The sequence below is a fragment of the Lycorma delicatula genome, chromosome 7 (genome assembly GCF_047948215.1).
Source record: "Lycorma delicatula isolate Av1 chromosome 7, ASM4794821v1, whole genome shotgun sequence".
Lineage (NCBI taxonomy): Eukaryota > Metazoa > Arthropoda > Insecta > Hemiptera > Fulgoridae > Lycorma > Lycorma delicatula.
In genome coordinates this window covers 80762315-80784737 of record NC_134461.1, presented here as the reverse complement: position 1 = coordinate 80784737, position 22423 = coordinate 80762315, and the positions used below count along the sequence as shown (strand labels likewise).

The following is a 22423-nucleotide window of genomic DNA, read 5'->3' as shown; positions in this document are numbered from 1 at the left end:
TCAGCAATTCCATAAAACATTGTTCATTCATTCGTAAAAAAAATTCGGAAAACGTCCACTTTTTTGCCAAAAATTTCCTCTCTGCTGGGGGCTTTTGAAGGATCAACAATGTTGTAACAGCAACCCATATTTTTTTATTTTTCTATAAAAACTGTGCCAACTACGAGGGTGTGATCAGGTCGGGAGTCTCAGTGGTACTGACTAATGACGAGATCGGTAAAAAGAAATTGTAGAGAATGGATAGTGAATCTCCATTCCTAAATTGGAGATCGGATTGAATGGATGGGAAGCTGTGTAGGGGCCATTAGACAATTTGCATCTAATCCTCGCCAACTATTGTTACGAAATTTTTTTTTTTTTAATTTATATTTTATTCTACTTTATGTTATTGTGTATAGTACCCCCCTTATGAAATACCCTACCACCATGAAAGAGGTTAAGAATTAAATACTGAACACCGGATGGCAATTTGAAGCCAAGTTAGGTCCAGTAGAAGATGAGTGGTTTTTGGGCGATTTTCATTCGCAGATTTAACGGAAATTATAAAAACCCATAGCAAATTGCTTTTACCGGTACTTTGCAAGAAATGTGTTTCACTTCTACTGCCAACAAAACCTTCTCCAATGAGAGGTTCCAAAATCAAAAAAACATCATTGTAGTCTGTTCCAAATTAGATTGCTACAGGAATAGAATTTTGAATATCGACATGTGTGTTTAATGACCTACCTAGTTATTTAACTGTTTTTCGTTTTACAGCCATTATAATTTCAAATAACAGTGACTGATAGATTCTTACTTTTATGAAGTTAGCATTTAAATTTTGGTACATATTTAACATCACATAAAATGCAATTTCTTATTTTACTCGATACTGCAGATTAGAGATCCTAAAAGTGGTGTGTATTTGCGACTTAATTCATTATAAAATAATTGTATTTTCCGTAATTGCATTATTTATCAGAAAAAAAACTTTTGCTAATTGTCTGATAAAAATGTACTCTTAAAGACAGTACCTGAGTTTCACTCTGCGCTAGTTATTATTTTCGTTGTTAGGGTTTACGTAAGGAACATTTCTTCTTTGGACCACTGAAACAAGTTGTTAGAACTGTAACTAACACGTGTAAATCTATATTTCTTAACTTCCGGTTGGGGTTTGATTTCCTGATGCCGCGCAAGTGGCTGTGCGCGCATGTAACAGTGCTGAACTTGCATTCCAGTTTTTCTTGAAAGTTGATAATATGCATTTCTAAGGGAGTTGTTCTACATGTGGTGTAAGGTATAATTCGTTGACCGATTTTGAATTATTTTCAAGCACGTGGCTGGACTGTTTTCTGCTAATGTAGCTTCCGCTCTTATACCAGATAGTGAGTACCGATATGTTTTTTATTTAAAGATTTTATTTTGCCTTATAACATGTTTTCTTATATGATATTAAGGCATTGTGTTTTTATTGCTAAAGTAATGCTGATTGCGAGTAGATCACACTATATCTAAATTTGTCTTTGTACTGGGCAATATTTCGACTTCTAACAACGAGGTCTTTTTTAAATAATTTTTATACTTATTTTTAATTGTAATTTGGTTTTATCACAAACCATCTACATCTGAAAGAAGTAGATGTTTGCACCCCTTCTCTTTTTTTCTGATTTCAGAGCAACCATATGTAACTTATATACTAGGAGGCGTAGGCCCGAATATTTATTTTAAAAACGACTTTTTTGACTAGCCTTAACATAGCTGCAGTGTAGTTGCTGCCCTGCTAGCATCGCACCAGAGGTATTAGCTTGCAATTCATATGATACCTTGTAAAGAATAAGAGAAATGGGTAGTGGAAGAGGATGTTAATCCACAGAGGATCTGCCTTCAATTGTGCTAGTTTATTCTTTTCCATGGACCATTTACCAGTAGTTATCGAATAGCTGTTTGAATTTACTAGGTACTTTCTGAATTTTATCTTTGGTGTAGGTGGTTATAATTTACTGATGGAATTATATTAATAGTTTTTGATGTGCATAATAATCAAAATGCTACATGTTATTGGCATACATATCCTTAAACTAAAGTATGTGTGGCACTTGTAACATGCATACAGTGTTCTGAATTTATTGATGGATTGATTGTTCGTTGTTTTAAATACACTTATATTATAGCATTCTGAAACACTGTTCAGTATTTTTTATTGATAATCTAAACAGCTTGGAAGAATGCAAAATTAATAGTGAAATTCAAAGTGGTATTATGATTTATTATATCATTATTTCACGTCACATACATTTTGTTGGATGGAAAATTTGTGTACAGGTGTAATAGGTTTTAAAGAAGCAAGAACAGGGAGGAATTAAGACAGTTAAATTGTGCATTGTGAGAAACTGGTCTGATGACTATCAGTTCACATAATGATGGTAATGAGTTAATTTTTTAATTTAGAATATTCTGCTGATTTTTTCCCTTTATCTTAAAGAATAATTAGCATGTTTGAAATACTAGTATTTTTTTAAATTTATATTATTAATATCATCATCATCATCATCATCATCATGACTGTTTGCACAATGTTATAAATATAAAACTAATTGAAAAACTGAAGAAAAAAATCCTTTTTACAGGTAAGTGGATGTTTGAATACATCTAGATGATATCTGAGGACCAATGTTAGAATAGTGGCTTTAGGGAGCCACTAATTTGGACGTCTTATATGTTAATTCATAATTTGATTTGTCATTTCTTACTTCAAATTTAGAATCTTTTTTTCACCTTGAATATAGAACTTTGGAAATTTAGGATTTATCACTTTATTTTTTTATTTTTTATTACGACTAATAGTTTTCACTTTTTGAGTAGCTATACAAAAAACTTTTACAATATTTCTCAGAAATTTCTTTTCTTAGAAAAAAATCATTCAATCTGTCATTATGGAAGTTGGCCATATTCATGACTTACATTCCAGATAAATAATTCCTCACAGACAAAGTGCATCATTCATTTTAAAAATAGCAAATTTCAATTGGCTCAACCATAATCTGGTGAGAACATGTCTTTAAGCTGTTGTGGATGAAGGTAATAAACATCTATTTTCTGCACCCCAGCTTCATTTATTTTTTATTTTAATTTTGATTTTTATAGAAAATTTTCTTTCAGTTGAAAAATTTGAACTTTTATTTGAGACGTCAACGTAAATTTATTTAGAAAATTTGTTTTAGAATGTAATGTGCAGTGCAGTTGGAGTCACAATCCCTTGATGATGGGAATATTATTATTTGAAATAATCCCATTTTAACCAATTACCACTCCTGCATGTGGTGAGTTTACCATCATGTTATGCACACACAAGTTTCAAGTACATTTGTCTTGGACCTCATTCTCACATTTCACTTTTAGAAGATTTTCTTTTGTTCAGAAGACCAGACCATTTTTTGCATGAAGAACAAAGTATTGAGCCTTTTTTTTAAACAGTCATCCTAGGATTCTGTCAGCATGTAACAATTTATTTACATACAGGTTGAAATGGCTTACCCACCGGATTGGTCTAATGGTGAACACATCTTCCCAAATCAGCTGATTTGGAAGTCGAGAGTTCCAGCGTTCAAGTTCTAGACAGCTATTTTTACACAGACTTGAATATTAGATCGTGGATACCAGTGTTCTTTGGTGGTTGGGTTTCAATTAACCACACATCTCACGTATGGTCGAACTGTGAATGTACAAGACTACACTTCATTCACACTCATACATATCATCCTCATTCATCCTCTGAATTATTATCTAAATGGTAGTTACCAGAGGCTAAACAGGAAAAACAAGGTTGAAATGGCTTAATCTTAAACTTTTTTATTTTTTGCCTTGTTATTTGTGGGTAATGAAGTTTAACTTACAAATGAGTACATTTCACTAGGAAATTAATCAGTGGAATCTCTAATAGCTGCATGTGTTTTCCAACCAGTTGTCATTGTCCATTCTGAGGTCTATTTTTAACACTGCCTGTTTGAAAGTGTATTGGTTTTTTATAGTTGTGATTATTGTATATTTGTTTAGTTTTATTTACGTGTGTTGTTATTTGCAAGAAACCATTCCTGTTGTTAATCAGTCAGCCATTTTTTTAAAATAATTTTTCTTTTACTTCAACTGCAAGACATTCTATGAATTATAATCATAAACTGAATAAAAAATTGAATTATATTAAACCAATTCCCATTCATCAAATTATTGTACTATCAACATCTTTGGTGAGTTCCTAGCCACTTAGTAGCTGTTATTAATGTATAATTACAGTGCCATTTTTTCATATAAACTGCTATGGTCATTACTTGCCAATAAAAGTATACAGTAACACAATATAGTTTAACTTTGAGGTCATGTTTAATTTTAATTTTGGACATGTTTTCTTCTTTTGAAATGTACCAGACATTGTGGACCAATTAACCTGTTATGTAATGTTATTTATGTTTGAAAACTGTTCCAGATTTAAAGCTGTGCTACATACAAGCAACAAGAGGCACTGTTATGTTGCATCATTTTTTTGATTCTACTATTTTATATAGAAAATATTAGAATATGTTGTATAAAACTTACAAGTAGCCATAGTGCTATGTTATGGTATGCATGATAAGCTGTGCAATGTATGGCTGTGTCAGCTGTTAGCAATATAAAAGTGCCACTTACATGATAGTATTTCTGTATTTCTTCTAAGCTGAGATTGTTTTTTACTTATCTCTGCATTACTCTTTCACAATCTGTACTCTGCATTAATTTCTAGTGAGTTTGTCTTATGTATAATGATATATATGTTTTTGTTTTAGGTTGTAATTGTTTTCTGTCTTTCTCTAGATTATTAAAAGAATAATAATACATATAATAAATTAAAGTTTGTAAATAACTTTTGACTGGAATGGAAACTGAAGGTGAAGTGAATGTTACAAATACTGATAAAACACCTACAGATAAAGAAAAATTAATATTGGAGAAACAAAACTCTAGATTAATATCAGAATATAAAGCAAATAAATTAGAACTCGAGACAAAAAAGAATTGGGATTTATTTTATAAAAGAAATGAAACTCGATTTTTTAAAGATAGACACTGGACTACAAGAGAATTTCGTGAATTAGCTGAATGTAATTCTGTAGAAAATAGAGTTTTATTTGAAGTGGGTTGTGGAGTTGGAAATTTAATATATCCACTATTAGAAGATGGACTTAATTTATTTATTAATGCTTGTGATATATCACCTGTTGCTGTAAATTTGGTCAAAACAAACTCAAAGTATACTGAGGATAGTATAAATGTTTTTCAAGCTGATATTACTGTAGATGATTTGTCTTTCAACGTTAATTCAAGTAGTGTTGATATTGTAAGCCTGATATTTGTTTTATCAGCAATACATCCTGATAAACATATATATGCATTAAGAAATTTATTTTCTGTATTAAAACCAGGTGGAATGATTATTTTTCGAGATTATGGTTTATATGATATGACACAATTAAGATTTAAACCTGGTAATAAGATTGCTGATAATTTTTATGTTCGTCAGGATGGAACAAGGTATGTTATTTTGCTGTACTGTGTTAGTTATGCTGTTTTTAATATTTTATTTTAATAAAGGTGAAGAATAATATTTTAAAATCATATATTGTTAATGTGCTACGTCTAATATTTTTCTACTTAATATTTTGAATAACAGTTTTCATTTCTGCCCTTGTTGAGTTATACTCATTACCATTAATGTGGGCAGGTTGAATGTGCAGCATACAGTTCCCACCATAGGATCTTAGTTCATACACACATATTCTCTGTCGCACATAAGCTGTTTAAAACAGTAAGCAATGTTTTACTTGCTGTATAATTTCTGTACAGTTCATAGTATAATAATTGAATGCATATTTTAGAATAAAATAATCTAATCTTAACATAATCATCTTCTTTACAATAATAATTTTTAATGTTTATTTTTCTACTGACCTAAAATAATAGTAGAATTAATAACTTTTTTTATATAGTTTGAGTTGTACTATAACATTATTCTGTGTAAGTTATCAATAAATATTACTGTAGGCATAATTATAATGTAGGATTACAAAAGATATACATTAGTTTTTTCATAGGGTGAACGATAAATCAACATCCCTGAAAGCAGTTACAATAAGAGAACATTAATCAACCTTTATTTCTTGTAGGCTTATTCTAAAAATAATTCAAATAGAATAAGATGTCTAAATGACACCAAGTTACTGATGTATCCAAAACAGTTTTATATTGAGAAATTTCATTGTAAATCCTCAGAACTGTGATGTTTATTACTTGCACTTACTCAATAAAAGGTGGTTAAATAAATGATCACTTGAATAATATGAATGTTACTTATATACAAATGACACTGTATATTAAAAAAAGTAAACATACTTTTAACTTGACTAAAAAATTTCTGTAAAATATTTAAATTTAGTTTATTTTACAATCATTAAATAAAAATGTAAGTTAACTCTGATAAATTGTCAGGTTCATCATCACAAAGATTTGTAATAAAACAGTTTTATTCTTTCATGCTGAAGTTTTTCAGCATGAGTAGCGCATCTAATCCAATTGTCAGTGGTAACATGTTCAATAGCCTCATTCAGCAATACTTAAACTTTTTTTATTTTAAAAGTACTGTTTCTGTCCGCAACATTTCTTTTAATCTGGGCCGACAAATTCAGTGGGGTTAAATTGACAGTGGTATGGTGGAAAGCGTACCACTTTGTGAACATACTTGTTGCCAACTTATTAACCTTGTAAATTTTGTGCTTTCTACTATGTTGTTGAACAATATTTAGGAGATCAAGCTTAGAGATGGAAGAACCAGGGTCAGTGTTTTTCTCTTTAATTTTTTGCGTTATTCATGACCATGTCACATCCTTATAATCCACAAAGTAAATCTGTGAACCAGTCTGTAAAAACCTCTGCATTCATCTCATCATGGAAATTACAGATTTCTTTGATTGAAACAATACTTAGGATTTAATAAATCCGTACGTGGCAGATTCAGCATGACAAAATTAAACGGCAACCTTTGCCAACAGTAGCCTTCAAGCCACCTGTACTTGATGAATTTTACCAAATATAATTTTTCAAATGGTTTTGTCATTTACCTGTGATTCATTTATATTCTGTTCAGTTAGCTTATGGAGTTCAAGTAAACAAACTGTGTGTATGATGTTCAGACAGCCGATTCACAAGCATCGTTATATAAACTTTTGATTACATTGACTAGTATATGACAAATTAATCATATGGTGTATATATGAGTAATGATTATAGTGTTTATAGATATGGCTGCATTGTGAATCGGCAGAAATATGATTAAATTCTTATGAAATCTACAGTTTAATTTCATTGAATTCAACCTTTGACCAATTTGTTATTGTTAGATCATAGGCATGTTTTTGTTTGGTTTGTTTCTTTCTCCTACGAATGTTATTTTGATACTTTTTAATGAATTTTTACATGTTTTGATTTACTTGTGCTTTTTTTTTACATATATGTATACTCAAAGCAACAAATTAAATGTAAAACTGATTAAAAAATAACTAATTTTAGGAAAAAATACTTTTTTTAAAGGATTTTTTTCAGATTTAGATATTAAGATGAACATTTTTTTGAGGCTACTTTAAAATTTTATTAAAATTAAGGAAATCATCCATATTTGTAACGAAGTATGACAAATTATAGATGATATCTCAATTTAATTTTGTTAGTGTTAGGATATAATGTTACCTAACAGCAATAGCATATTGTCTCCCAACTTTAAAAATTGTAGAACTTTCTGACTTCCCAGTATATAGACAAAAAATCTACAAAATATGTCTGAGAATTAATTAATTTTTTTTATTACCTAAAAAAGGACTGTAATATGATTTCATAAGATTTTTCAGTGTATATTTTATTTGTTAACATTGCCTTATTTATTGTTATTATTTTATTTATTTTCTTTAGATCTTACTTCTTTTCACTTCAGTATGTTAATAAAATATTTACATCATCTGGTTATATGATTAAATCAAATTGTTATATTCATAAAAGAACAATAAATAAAAAAGAAAATATTGATGTACCAAGGATATTTGTACAAGCAAAGTATGTTAAACCATTTGAAAAATGATTATAAATTGTGTTTACACAATTTAAGATAAAAGTTATTTGAATTAAACTAAGTTCATTTCACCAGCATTGTTAGCATATTGGTAAGTAGATAGTCATTTTTTTTTTTTTTTTTTTTTTTTTTTTTGTTAAAAACAAGAATATTTTTGTTAATATTAGTATTTCTTTTACATCTTATTATTTTTATTTAATTATATATATATATATATATATATATATATATATATATATATATATATGCAGGTGTTTCATTTTAATCACCTCAGGCAATTTTCTCATAAAATACACACAATACAAGAAAATTACATAAACAAAAGTTACTCAGATTGGAGGACACCTCATGGTGACCTTGGATTTGACCTTAAACTTGACTGTTTAAGGAACAGTTTTGTATGACAGTTTTTAAAAAAATGGAATGCCCTATTTTTGATCCCACCAATGAAAAAAAGGAGAAAATTTTACATTTGAATGTCATACATGACCTTAGAACTTTTTTTTTAGAGGTCTTAACTGTTAACCATAAGAGATAATGTAAAGTCATTTTTATGCTCTTTCCCATAGTTAGCGAGATAGATGGCCTGGAATAAGTATTCCAGGAATATTGTATGACCTTCAAAAATGTGTAACTTGTATAACTCTCACCCATATAGTATTATGTTAATCACTGGTAAATTATCTCAAATAAGGCATACCAGTTAATTTTATTTTGGTATTGGGAATACATTTAGGAGATATTGAGTTGTTAATGATGTAGTGTAGCTGGATTTCTCACTTTCCCACTGAAGCTCTGTTTAACAGGCATGCTGTACAGCAGCTGGACATTCATTTTTATATTTATTAACAAAAAAAATTTAATTGTTTTCCTTAGTAAATTGTAATAAACTTTAATTTACATTAATATATTCTAAGAAAGAATGAATTCTGTAGAATGTTGAAAAAACTCAATCCTGACAAAGATTTGAACTCATAACAGTCTAAATGAAAGGCAAGATACAAAATAAATACTGCTGCTGTTACTCCATTGGAAGTAATCAATTAAATTTGTGGTAACTGTTCAACATCAGTATTCTTCACAAATCAATGAGGTTTTTTTGTTCTGGATTTGAAGGAGATTTAAATATGAAAGACAGTGATCTTAATTTTGAAGCAGATTAGTTATTTTATTCAATGATGAGAAACATTGTTCTTTTGCAGACATTTAGCAACTAAATTTTTTTTGCACTTTCCATAAATATATTATTATTTATACATAGTGTAGTCAAAAAATATCTAAAAGGTAAAAAAATGTCCATAGTCCTAAGGGAAAGATAAAAGCTCATGTAGCAATTGTTAAAGAGAGAACAGTAAAAATGTATCACCATTTTAATTGAGTGGTCAGTTGATTATTGGCAGAAAATTATTTGATCAATTTTTATTCAGTTATTATAGTAATTACTTAAGATTTATATTAGTTTTATGTGTGCTATTATGGAGGATTCTTATACACATGTTTGTTGTTTAGGTGTAATGGGATTAAATTCTACTTCATGAAAAGTGAAAGGGCTTGAGGATTCAAGTGGGAGACATTAAATTTATATGTGTGAAAACGAGGTTTGTTTTTTGTCTATTAATTGCAACGGAAATTAGTTGTCTCTGAATCTTATCCCTTAATTTAAGAATTTTGAGTTCTATTGAAAATATGTATATAAAGTTCTTTGTTAAGTAATGACTTGAATTGCAAATTTTAGCATAGATTGTGATCATGACGTAAAAGTAAGTGAGGTCTGCTGATGTATGTACATTTATTTCATAACCAGAATTTAATCATTTTCTGGATTTTTTTAAGTATATGTTTAATATTATTCAATATTTTTTATTCTCGTAACAGGATATTTAACAGTTAAACAATGGTCAGTTTACAATTCTGTTATATCAAATTCAAGAGTGTACACTACTACCTACTTTACTGAAATTCAGCCGATCTCTCTCATTAGGCAATATATTATTAACTTTTAAATAAGGAAATATTTTAATTTACCATTTACCTGGTTGAGTTAAATTTCATTTGTATAAAGTTATGTGTCTCAACTTAATCAGATTCATGGTCCTAGTATAACCTGGAATACTCAGTAATAATAGATATTTACCTTTATTGTGAGTTAGTATTTCTTAAAAAAAAACTTGATTTCTTCATTGGTCGTAATATGCTGCTGCATAACTACCAAACTCACTGGCATTTAGAGGTATTCAACGTTGAAAGTAAAAGGTTTAAAATGTTCAGCACAACCCTGAAAGTAAAAGGTTTAAAATGTTCAGCACACAAAAGATTATTTAGTGAATATTATTATTATTACCACCAGAAAAAGTGAGTTTACTGGCGTCTCATGTACCTGAGGTTCCTTACATGTGGCCCAGCCAAAAAAAGGGAGTATTAAAAAAATATTATAAAGCAAAATTAAGAATAAAAGTAATAATTTTAATTTCTCTTAAAAATAATTTTTGTGCATGTTATTGGTGTTGAAGTACTTACATAGAATGATATGACAGCAGTTTATGTTCTGGTAACGCACTTGTAGACTCCTAATTCAAAATTTATTAATTAAAGAATTTTAATTAGCATTTATTTGCAAGGGGTAAATCCACTTTACTTTTTTTTGTACACATGATGAATTCATAGTTCAGTTGATGCTTAGTGATGAGATGAACAATATTGTCTTTCGCTCCTATCTGATGTACTGTATTAAGTAATGTGGTTTTATGTTTTAATATACTAGTATATTTGCTGATTCCTATAACAAATTGCACATAAAATGTTTCATTTTCTAAAGCTCTTCTCACAGTTATTTCTATTATACATAGCAATTTGCTTTCTTTGAGTACTGCTACTGCTGTGTGGTAACAACTATGTCTATCTGATTAATATTTATTCATGATATCTTGTATTTGTTATACTTTCTTTTACGATCTCAGAAGTGTGTGTATTGAAAAAATGGCTAGTTTCGATAGATTTGTTGAAAATGCAGAAATTTTACTTATATTTTTTTTTGTGAATGCTAGTTTGATGAATATATAAATGGAAGTGAAAGTTTGTTTTCTTGGATAAGGTGAAAGTGAAATTTGGATTCAGATACTGCAAACATAGTTTTGCGTAAACCATATTTTACAGTAGTTAGTTAGGGCTATATCACAAAAAGTAATCGTAAAATTGTTGAACATAGTCATCAAAGTGATCAAAATTTTATAATTTCGTAGTATCTGACCTACATATTAAAAATTCTGAAATATCACTTAGTATTTTTTTTTTTAATCTTGTTTCTTAAAATATAATTTAAAAAAATGATATAAAACCAGTTTTGTAAAATGAGTTTTTGCTAAATTTATGTCTAAAGGCAGGTTTACAAAGCTTTTAAGAACTTGAGTAGTCCATCTTTGTGTTTTAAATGAAAGCTTATAAAATAAGGTTTGTAATGACTATCTTGTTTACACCATGTTAATACATTATTTATTGTAGTTGATGTTATGGAAGAGAAGAGAAGGCATAGTTATTAATTATGCCTTACTACATTTTTTTTATGCAAGTTGTTTGTAACATGTAATATTGAAATAAAATGCACACTGGTCCATGTAGTTCACATTTGAAGTGAAACGGAGTAGATTATTAAAAAATTGGTCATCTGGATATTTTGTTTAAAGTGTAATGGAACCATATTTGAATACAGGGCGTAATTTTTTGGTAATTTGTATGCAATCCGACATCTTCAATCTTTGTACAAAAATGAAATAAGAGTTAGTTCTTCTGTCCTTCTGTTTCTTTTCAGATAAAACTGAAGGAAAGCTCTAGATTCCAGATATACGATTTGGAACTGTCAAAATGGATATTGGAAAATTATATAACCAGTGCCAAAGGATGTCGACATTCTTAAAAAAAAAGGCCTTATCTTGCTGGATGTTACATTTGTGAACATAGAAAATGAAAGGAAAAAAATATTTTGTGATTTCGGCTTTTATTCACCCATATTTCAAAGGATTACACATTTCTGTACTTAAAAATGTAAATATGAATTATAAGATTGATTTAATTTATGATAAAATGAAGTTTCATGTGTTTGTTTTTATGAAGAAAAAGAAAGTTTTGTAAAATTATAGTAATTTTTGCATCCAGATTATAGTTATTTTATGTAGACAGATGGTTAACAGAAATTTAACCTGTTTATGTAAAGTTTATACTTTGGGTACATTTTTTAATATATTTCTTACTTAGTTTTAGAGATTTATAATAAGGGGATTTCATTCACCCCTTTTCCCAGGTAAAAGTTATTAATGGCTCTTTTTATGTTAAGAGCCCATCAATTATTTGGTTATACTTTTATAAATAGTACAAAAAAAAAGTTGAGTTCATCTGTACAGGCAAATAAAAAAGGTGAAATTTGGAAAAACTCAGGCTGCAGAATAATTATGATTGTGCAACCTTAAAATTTAAATCAATAAATTAAAAATTTTACTTTAATTTAAATTTACTTTTTTCAGAAGTAGTCATGCTTTTTCAGTACAAATGATGATTTCATAGTTCAATTGATAGTTAATGATAAATTGAACAAATATGTCTTTCGCTCCTATCTGATGTACTGTTCTTTGTAAATTAATTTGTGATAATCAGTGTGATATCTTTCTTTGTAATATAGATTGGTTTTAAGTATAATTATTTATATGTTTATAACTAAAAATAAATCCAAAATGGTTTTAGGAATTCTTTTAATACGTGAGTTTCTGATAATTTTTTAATTGGGCATTTGATTTATAGTTTATTATTTTTTGAAGACTTTTCATTGGTTCTGTTCATTAAATTATATTTTTTTCTATTTTCTTTACAAGTAATTCCAAATTAGAGATATCTATAACATCCTTCTCTCTTGCTTATTTGTTATCTCTTTTGTCACAGGTAGTAACAATAACGTAGTATATAATACCTGTTATTAGACAATAATATATATATTGAAAATATTTATAAATATACATCTTGCAGATTTAGTAATTATCTTTTTTGCATTGGTGATTTTTGTTCATCTCTAATGGTTGCCTCATAGTTTTTACAATTATTTTAATTCTATTGCAAGCTTGATTTTAACATGAAGTAATATAAACTAGCAGTTAATTTTGAAATGACAAGATGATAGCAACCGACATGAGTTTGTTATAATAAATAGATTCTTTTGAAGATGTAAATTCTGTAGTGGTTTAAGATTAATTTTTGTAGTCTTCTGGGTTTTTAATTACATGCATGCAAAAGAAATTAAATGGTATATTGTTATCTGTTCATTATAGTAATTACATTTAATAATTTTTGTAACTGAAAATTAGTAGCATTATATATAAACTAATGTTTTTACATCTTTAAAAATCATTTGTTTATGAGTTGCCCTGCCTTTATTCCATTGAAATTTTAACATCATAAGTGGTTTGAAGCAGAGAAAGCATTATGAAATTTGACCATAAATGCTCACACAGGATAAACTACTAGTGACATCTAAATGGAGTTACCCTCATTCCTTTGAAACTGATTATGAGACTGATGAATACAGTGTATAGTGTTAATCAAGTAGGCGTAAGCTAGTATACTAATAAACTTTTAGTGTAGTTACACTGACAAATTAATTAATTTTATGGTTGTGTTAATAGGAATATCTGTATTTAATTGGTTCAGCTTTTCTATTTCTCTGAAAGTAATGAAATATATATAATTCAGTCAGAGAAATTTCAAGAAAATAAGCATACTTTTTTATGAAATTCATAAATTTTGTAAAATTAACTTGTACTGTTGCAAATTGAAAATATTATAGGAACCCATTTTACAAAAAGGAGGTGGTTAATGTGAACATGTAGCTTAAAGCCTATGTACACCATAGGCCTTTTCAAGAGTATATTGCTTTTTATTGCATTGATTCTTCTGTAATATTTATGTAGATTGTTAACTAGTTCTGTAATTTTTGGTTGCAAAGAAAACTAAGATCATATGGCACAGTAACATCGATACCACCAATATTACGTTAATGTGTAAATATTTTGTTTTACCCTACAATTAGTTCCTAAAATTATTTTGTTACTATATAACAAAAATAATAATGAAATAATTATTTTTAACTATGAAAGCAATTTTGTTTTAAAAGAAGGATAATTTGATAATATATTAATATATATAATATTATTGATTTTATTGTTCAGCATATCTTAACAGTTTTATTATGATGATAACATTATATTTTGGTGATATCCAGTGATCATCATTTATTATTAGCTCTATCTGATATTAATATTTTTTAATTACTTTTATTTATTTATTTATTTTTTATTTTTTGTAATGAAAATGTTAATTGTTTGATTACAGTCTTGTCTTTATTATCATATACAACCTCCATGGAAATCTCTAATCATAAGGGAAATATTTTAAAAATTGTGTAAATTTTGTCTACATATACTATCAATAATCTGAAAGTTGGTTTTTTTTTACCATTTGAACTGAGATTATGTTTCATGTATTTTAAATAAAGAATTATTTTAATAATGCTTTTTGGTTTTTGTTGTTTGACTTTTTTCTCTATTCCTTCTGATTCTGAGCTAATTTTTCTCAGAACATTGAATTTATGCCATACAGTATCTTAACAATTAATTTTTTATATCTCTTAAAACAGAATGATATTATTATATTATCTCTATACAAAATGATATTAAAGTATGGAAACTGCTTTATATTTATAAACTAAGGGATACTACAAAGTAGAAACAAATGTGATTTACATAGTTTCATAATTACTACTTTATGATGTGTTTTGGAATTTTTTCTGCCATATTGAATTTTTTTTAAATATGAAGTTGATACATAAATTTAATATAAATGTTTTCAAGAATAGCAAAGGCAAAAATCAATTCTTGATAAATGATTGTTTTTTAGTAGTAAGCAATTGAAGTAAAACACGATGTAATAACTTTTTTATTTCATATTGTCTTCAGAATTACATCCAGTAACAAACCTTAAACAATTAATAGTCCAATACTAATAATTACACTTCACAGTAATACCAACAAATAATTTACAGAACTACTACAAATTAAATGGCTAGGTCAACTAATAGTATTTATTGTAATTATCACAATATTTTAGTTTTATAATTTAGTTCAATGTTTTCATGTCTAAATTACTTAACATAATAAATTTTGGAAAAAAATATAACGAATTTAGAATAAGCTGTTACTTTAACAATAATGCAAGTTATTAGATCTCGTTTTGACTTCATGCTTCAACATACAAGTACATTGTTGCAGAATTAATCTTACTGGTTTCATTTTTTTTGTTTTAATGTAGGTATTTCACTTAATAATGACCTAATAATATGTAACAGTTTTTTTGCATGCAAAATGTATTTTATTATTATAAACAATAAAGATATTGAGATTCACAGAATCTCAATTGCACAAAATATTTACACAATTATTCAGTTATAATATACACATAATATTTATAGAATTTTGTGATAAAAATTTTATAGATTGAAATATAATGCTCAAAGTACACTGTTAATAAACAACTCGCCATTACAGTGGGTGGGCTGATTATGATCAAATACACAAAAAAGAAATCCCTCACTGTACACTACATTAATAACTAGTGCTATCTATAATTACAGATGACTACTAAAAAAATCATGCAAAACGACAGAATACTGTGACAGAGCATTAATGGTGCATGTCGGGTGTGTACGAATATACCATTAAAGCTTGGTAAAGGGTTAAGTTGTAGTTCAGATTGTTGTTTTTTAGCGCAAAATTTTATTATCTGTTTATTATTTATTTTTATTAAATATAGTTAATCCTTTTAATAAAACTGAAATAGAAACTATTGATGATGTATGGGTATGTGAAGTACAGCTTTTACAATAGGTATGTGATTTACTAAATCTTAGATTTCAAACTTCTATGAATCATGAGACCCTCAGTGGTGAGAGGACTTGAGTGCTCATTGATACAAAGTAGCCGGATTGAACTATTAAGGAAGGGATCGCCAGAAAATAAAAAATAATATTCTACAAGTCAGAGCGTAAAAAGTTAGAAGTCTATAAAAGGTTGGTAGGTTAGAAAATTTAGAGGAAAATGGATAGGTTAAAGTAGGGGTAGTAGAAATTAGCAAGGTTTGATGTAGAAGAGGAAAACAACTTTTGGTCAGGTGAATTTAGAATAATTAACTCAGCCTCAAAGAAAGGGCAAGCAGAAATAATTAACAAGAAGAGGGAAGAGCGTATAGTATTTAAAAAATTTTAGCGATAGAATCATAAAACCTAAACCGACAATGATTGTTAACGTCTATATACCTACAGGTGCCCTTGATGATAAAGTAGAGTGTATATATGAAGCAACAAAAAACATAAAAGGGTATGAAAATTTAATAATGTAGATTATATCATAGTTAAACAGATTTAGAAATCAACTCCTCTACTGCAAAGCATATCCTGGAGTAGACATTGATAGCGATCATGGTTTAAAAACTTGATGAAAAGGTGTCAGATAAATCTGTGGAATTTAGAGAAGTTTGATGAAGAGGAGGTAAAGAAGATTTTTTAACGAGGACATAGCAAGAGGTCTAAGTTAAAAACTATAAGGTAGAAAATATAGAAGGAAAATGTTAAGCAGAAATGAACATAAAGTATAAGAATGCTACTGATGAAGAAGGTAAAAAGAAATATCAACAATTAAGAAATGCAAATAAGCGAAAGAAGAGTGGATTAAACAAAAGTGGAAAGAGAAATGATCATTGGTAAAATAGACTGAGCATAAAGGAAAGTTATGGAGAATTTTGTGGTACATAAATTAAAATCTAATATATTAAATAATGATGGTACACCGATTTATAATACAAAAGAAAAGGTTGATAGATGGGTGGAGTATATTGAAGAGTTGCATGGAAAAAATGAATTAAAAACTGGTGTTATACAGGATGAAAAGGGAGATACAATACTTAGATCTGAATTTATGAGTATTAAAATATTTGAATGGCAAAAAGGTTCCTGGGAAAAGACAGGATACCTACAGAATTACCTTCACGAAAAAGGGGAAGTTCCGTCACATTTCAAAAAGAGTGTTATTGTCATATAGCAACAAAAGTAGGAACAGATAAATGTGAAGAATACAAAACAATTAGTTTAAGTAGTCGTGCATAAAAAATTTAAGTATTTTATATTATTACTATTAACATGGAAAGGGAATAATTCATTAGAGAGAGAGTTAATAAAGGCCGCCATAACCAGGAGACGCATTCATTTATATGTATAATCCCTGATTAGGTGATATATTTTACATATCAAAATCTTATTGAATTGCGGCGTAAGTATAACATTATTCAATCGGAAATTGAATTAAAATTTAATGATGAAGCTTCAGATTCAGATTGTATGTTAGTTGAAGAATTATGTAATATAGAATGTAAATTGCAACATTTAATTAATAGCCAGTCAGACAATTACAGCCTATAAATTTACCTATATTTTAAGGTAACATGTTAACATGGAAGCATTATTTTAATATATTTATTTAGTACACAGCAGAGATGACTGCTCTAACATCAAAAAATTACTTTATCTACATTCTTTAAAAAATGAAGCCACTGTCAGGGGGCGACCAGGAGTCGTTGCCACTCTTTTAGCCGCGATTAGGCGGGTGCTCAAACAAATCCTGCGCAAAAATCTCGGAATCCTCGTGAAAAGGAGTATGAATCGTCTTAACATTAAGGGCGCAAAACCGTTGTAACAGTTCTCAAGACAGCAAGGTTGTGAAATTGGGAAGGTACACCACTCTACCACCAGCTCAAAAATAACACTGAAAAGACTATACAACGCAAATCTCTGCTCGTGGAGAACAGCCTTATCTGTCACTGCAGTAATATCAATGACGGACCCGCAGCCTCTTCCCACGTATGTGGACACGTCCGGTTCCTTCATCGTCGTCAAGCCCACTGCACCCAATATTGCTGCCAGCAATCCTCTGGTTGTGGATTTGAACCCCCCTAGCTCTACACATTCCGAGTTCAAATCCCCAGCTTCCCGAAGTGTCTTAACATATGCCTCTACTCCACCGACAGCTCTTAAAACTGCTGTTGATCACGGTTTGGGGACACGTATGCGGCGATTAAAACAAAATTCGCCGTCTCTACCATGATGTACTCTTCTCCCGACTCAGTCTTCCGAATAACGTGCCGTCCTGCTACTTCCCTGATAGCGGCATCGCCATTCCTGTCGGCCAACCACCCTCCCGCAGCCAGAACACGGGGGATTGGGCTCCTCGACGAGGATGAAGTCCACATCTACATCCTGCGCAGCTGCCCGCAATAAGTCGTGGGCAGTCACGCTCCTGCTGATATTAAGAAATATGAATATATTATTGATTTATTCATATTATTGATAATATGAAATATGAATTTCATTTCCGGGCGTTACAAAGCCTATCTCCAGTCCGATGTCCAGTTTCTTTGCAGTCGATGCATTTCGCCTGGGCATTGCAGTTCATTTTCCAATGGCCGTGTTCGCAGTTTTAACAGCACCGGAGGCCCGCACCCGTGCAGGTAGCGGCTACATGGCCACTGTCCCAGCATTTGTACCATCTTGTCTTTGGTTGGCAAAGGTCCACCCGACAGGACTGCCACCCAACCGCCTGGAGGAGGCCAGATGTTACGCCTCCTTTCGTGGCAACACAGTATTTGCGTTTTGTGAAGCCCCATACGCAGGGCGTAACGAGGTTACTCGCACCAGGGTCTGGTCTCCCACAATATTCACCACAGCACGCAAGATCTTCTCTTTGGTGGCCTCATTGTACAAGTGCACCGCCGTCATTTTTCCTGATGCTCCTTTGTCATTAACCACGACCGTGGCTGCCGCCGCCAACGTTCCCTCTCTGAGCTTAACCTTGACTCTCTCCCCCCGGGCCTCCTGACCGACAAAATATCCGCCGCGAGCTCGTTTCCAACAGACGATCTCACAGTCTTGAGGAGGCTGGCGTACGTCCTCCCGTGCTCACTAATCACTACCGTTGTGGTTTTTCCCCAGGTTCCGCCTGTTTCCTCCCCATGGAAGAAAATCTGAACGTCCTGCTCGTTTCTCCGACCCCAGAACTCGACCACTTTCCGGTTCAGGTCCCCGATCCGGCCTTTAGGAATGACCATCACAAAAAGGTTATCCGCGTTAGTACCCGCTGCAATCCTAGCAGTATCTGGTCTACCATGTTGAGTCCAGTTCCGTCGACCAACATGACATAACTGTCCCCAATCGGCTTTATCTCAGCCTTGTCGCCGAGGAGGGACATTCCACCAAACTCATGCCACCTGCGCAGGTTTCAGCGAGCCCCTTCTCAGTTGTAACTTTGCAGCCAGTGCAGATTTCCTGACATAATCCATGTATCAGGTGTTGTTATCCCCATGGACATTATCACCAGCACCTTCCCTGGTGTGTCACCTTCCTTTGGGAGGCCACTTTCCTCCTTGGTTCTTTCAAAAACTGAGAGGGTCACCGTCTTTCCACAATCTCTTTCAGGTCCCCTTCAAGTCCCGACTGCAGCACTTTTCTTATGGCAACCTGACCAGATCCTTCCATCTGAGCCCCCTATCTATGTACTGACCTCATCGCTGCAGATCTTTCATCTTTGGGGCCATCCCCTCGATCCAGCTTCAAACACAGGACATTTTTTGTTTGAGGTCCTTTCTTTCCCCTTTCATTGACGAAGTCATCCAACTCCTTTAAATCTTCTAAGACAGTCGTCACAAAGTTAATTCCCTCAGTCTTCAGAGCTGTTGCTCTTGGGACACCATCACTTCTAGGCTTTGTCATTCATCTCGCCGTTTTCAGAGCCATCCAGCATGAGCACACACGTATCCGGTTCTATACTCAAGGTATCGTCCGTCTCGATTCTGGCGTTGCTTTCCATTTTGACTCGCGCTTCTTCGCCATCATCAGAAAATTGTTCTACTTTATCTATATTAGCATCTCATAATGCTAATTGCATCATAAGGTCAGATTCTATAAAAAGAGAATCAGTAGGTAATTTATTAATGAGATTTCCTCGTATCAATTCGCTCGAATCAATGCAACTTCCTGTTAACACATGAATTTATTGTTGTCCAATTTCTAACATCCAAGTTGGATTATAACACTAAGATTATAGAATGAGAAATTATCAAATGAAAGGTTTTCCACCTTTAAGTACTTTAACTTAGCTTCTTAATTTCAGATGACAACTTTTAGAAAATATTAATTCATTCACTTTAAACAAGTAAATAAATACAGAAAACGAAACCAAAGGTCGTTATGAAAATAGAACCAAACATTTTAATTTAAATCATAAACAATATAAAAAACATACTATTAGTTATTATGCTAAATTTAACTTTAATCCATGTTCGTTCTGTAACTCAAATCATTATTTATACCAGTGTAAGAAATTTTTAAACTTTTCTATTGATGATCATAAAGCCTATTTGGAAAATAATTGCTCTAATTGTTTGCATTCCACTAATCATTGTTATTCATTGCATATATATTTTATATATATGCAATTTTTAATTTTAATTTAAAATTTTTGAATTTAAAAAAATTCAGTTTTGATTTAATTGGAAAATTTAACAATTTTAAATCTCACGTATAGTATAGGGTTTTTAATTATAGGGTTTTAATGTATAATTTGAAACTAACAATTTTAAAAATTATATAGAGCAACTGATGCGGGGTACTCGTGAAAACACTCTTGCTTGTATTATATAGAATAAGGTAGGTGTCATCATATTTTATTTTATTAATTCTGTACTTTGGTTGATTGGATTAATATAATTTGTAAAGTGCAGAGAAATATGATTTCCAAAAGGATCGATTTTAGAAAAATATAATACAAAAATATTTTATTAACTGAAAAATAAATTACTGCTCAAGAATAAAGTGGTTTGTTTACACACCTAGAATAAGACTATAATAAGAAGACATGAACAATTTATTCAAATGAAAGTAATAGTTACAAATAAACTACTTTAATGTATTTTTTTTTTTAAATTATTTTCTTGGCTGTGAATCAAATTTTTGAAAACATCTTGAATGTATGGTTTTTGCATAGCTTACATCTTCGTCTAGCTTTTTTAGATGCTCTGAAATAACATGTCCTATTTGATCATAATGAATGTCTTCTGGCAAATGTATTTTGACTTGGTTGCTATTGATGTTGAAGGAAAATTATCTCTTTAATTTTTTCTTCATTCTCAGCAATGCTTTGTATTACTGTTATTTCTTCACTCTACCAGTGATAATACAAGAGAAGTCCTAACATCAATTTGACAGATTTCACTATTACCTCTAGTGATTCAAGATTTTTTCCTACTAAAATACAAAAACTTATTAGAAAATAATTTGAGTACATTAATACTGGATTTACTGTCACTTTGATGTGTAATATGCTTTAATTCTTTCAAACCAAAGCATGAAAGCCTCATTATTGAAACAGCTCCTTTGTACAAAACATTCAACATTAAGAGAACAAAGCTTAGGATAATTTTTTTTGAAAATTATTAGAGATTAAATGAACTAAGAAAATTGACATCTTTTATATGCACTATTCAAAAAGAAGTTGAGGCTTTTCAAGTATTATTTCTTATCATGTATTTCCTTTTCCCTTAACCCATTAACTGCCAGACATAAACAACATTTTTATCATGTATTTCTTTTGTCTTGTTTGACTAAGTAAAATTGACAAAATTAACCAGTAAAATTATCACTTGTTAACTATCACAACATTTAAAGGATAAAAAAAAGATTTTATACAAAATTATTTATTTATTAATTTGATATATATATATATATATATATTAATTCAAAATAGTATTTACAATTATAAACTATACAGAAATCTCTGTATAAATACAATATGTAATGTTTATTATTAATAAACTACGACATTTTATTATAATATATTTTTAAAGAAATAAAAAATATCTTTCAAAGTAGCCTATATACAAATTAAAATAATTTATAAATAATAATTCAGACAAAGTATATAAATTATTACACCCTATAGTGATAAAAATCCATTATAGTCCGAATGATATTCCAGCCTGAAGCTAGAGAAACTATAAATGTTAGAAATAATGGTACTAGTGGGTACAAAAGTACTTGTGTTCTGTGCAAGATTGGTAAACCTGAAACAATATAAGCAAAAATTGATTCAATAGCAGCTTATTTTTTATACTAGTAATAAACTAATCAGAATAAAAAAAAAACACTTAAAATATTTTCTCTGA

General features: G+C 30.1%; 2 protein-coding genes and 2 non-coding genes across 12 annotated transcripts in view; 3 read left to right on the top strand and 1 right to left on the bottom strand.

The window, feature by feature from the left end:
• Positions 1-1152: 1152 nt before the first annotated feature.
• On the top strand, positions 1153-14675 carry LOC142327523 (tRNA N(3)-cytidine methyltransferase METTL6). Of its 5 annotated transcripts, XM_075370654.1 has the most exons (7): positions 1153-1364; positions 1653-1936; positions 4825-5541; positions 7969-8216; positions 9635-9723; positions 11931-12163; positions 14495-14675. In XM_075370654.1, the coding sequence occupies exons 3-4, from the start codon at positions 4886-4888 to the stop codon at positions 8132-8134; spliced, it is 822 nt and encodes a 273-aa protein (XP_075226769.1). In that variant the 5' UTR covers positions 1153-1364; positions 1653-1936; positions 4825-4885; the 3' UTR covers positions 8135-8216; positions 9635-9723; positions 11931-12163; positions 14495-14675. The 5 variants fall into 5 exon arrangements, with proteins under 5 accessions (XP_075226769.1, XP_075226767.1, XP_075226768.1 ...); XM_075370652.1 differs by lacking the exon at positions 1653-1936; XM_075370653.1 differs by lacking the exon at positions 1653-1936 and having other exon boundaries at positions 4797-5541.
• LOC142328513 (small nucleolar RNA snR60/Z15/Z230/Z193/J17) lies at positions 10766-10851 on the top strand. Its single transcript, XR_012757303.1, has one exon. It is a non-coding gene; the product is annotated as a small nucleolar RNA snR60/Z15/Z230/Z193/J17 (small nucleolar RNA).
• LOC142328511 (small nucleolar RNA snR60/Z15/Z230/Z193/J17) lies at positions 12656-12741 on the top strand. Its single transcript, XR_012757301.1, has one exon. It is a non-coding gene; the product is annotated as a small nucleolar RNA snR60/Z15/Z230/Z193/J17 (small nucleolar RNA).
• A 7305-nt stretch (positions 14676-21980) lies between the features above and the next one.
• Unc50 (Unc50 RNA binding protein) overlaps positions 21981-22423 on the bottom strand; it is a 29744-nt gene continuing 29301 nt past the window's right edge. For 2 of the 5 annotated variants that reach the window (XM_075371216.1, XM_075371217.1), the window contains exon 8: positions 21988-22321. In XM_075371216.1, coding sequence (XP_075227331.1) covers positions 22188-22321 — 134 coding nt within the window. In that variant the 3' untranslated portion in view covers positions 21988-22187. Of the gene's footprint in view, positions 22322-22423 lie in introns of all 5 variants that reach the window. The other 3 variants (XM_075371218.1, XM_075371215.1, XM_075371214.1) reach the window with 3 other exon arrangements.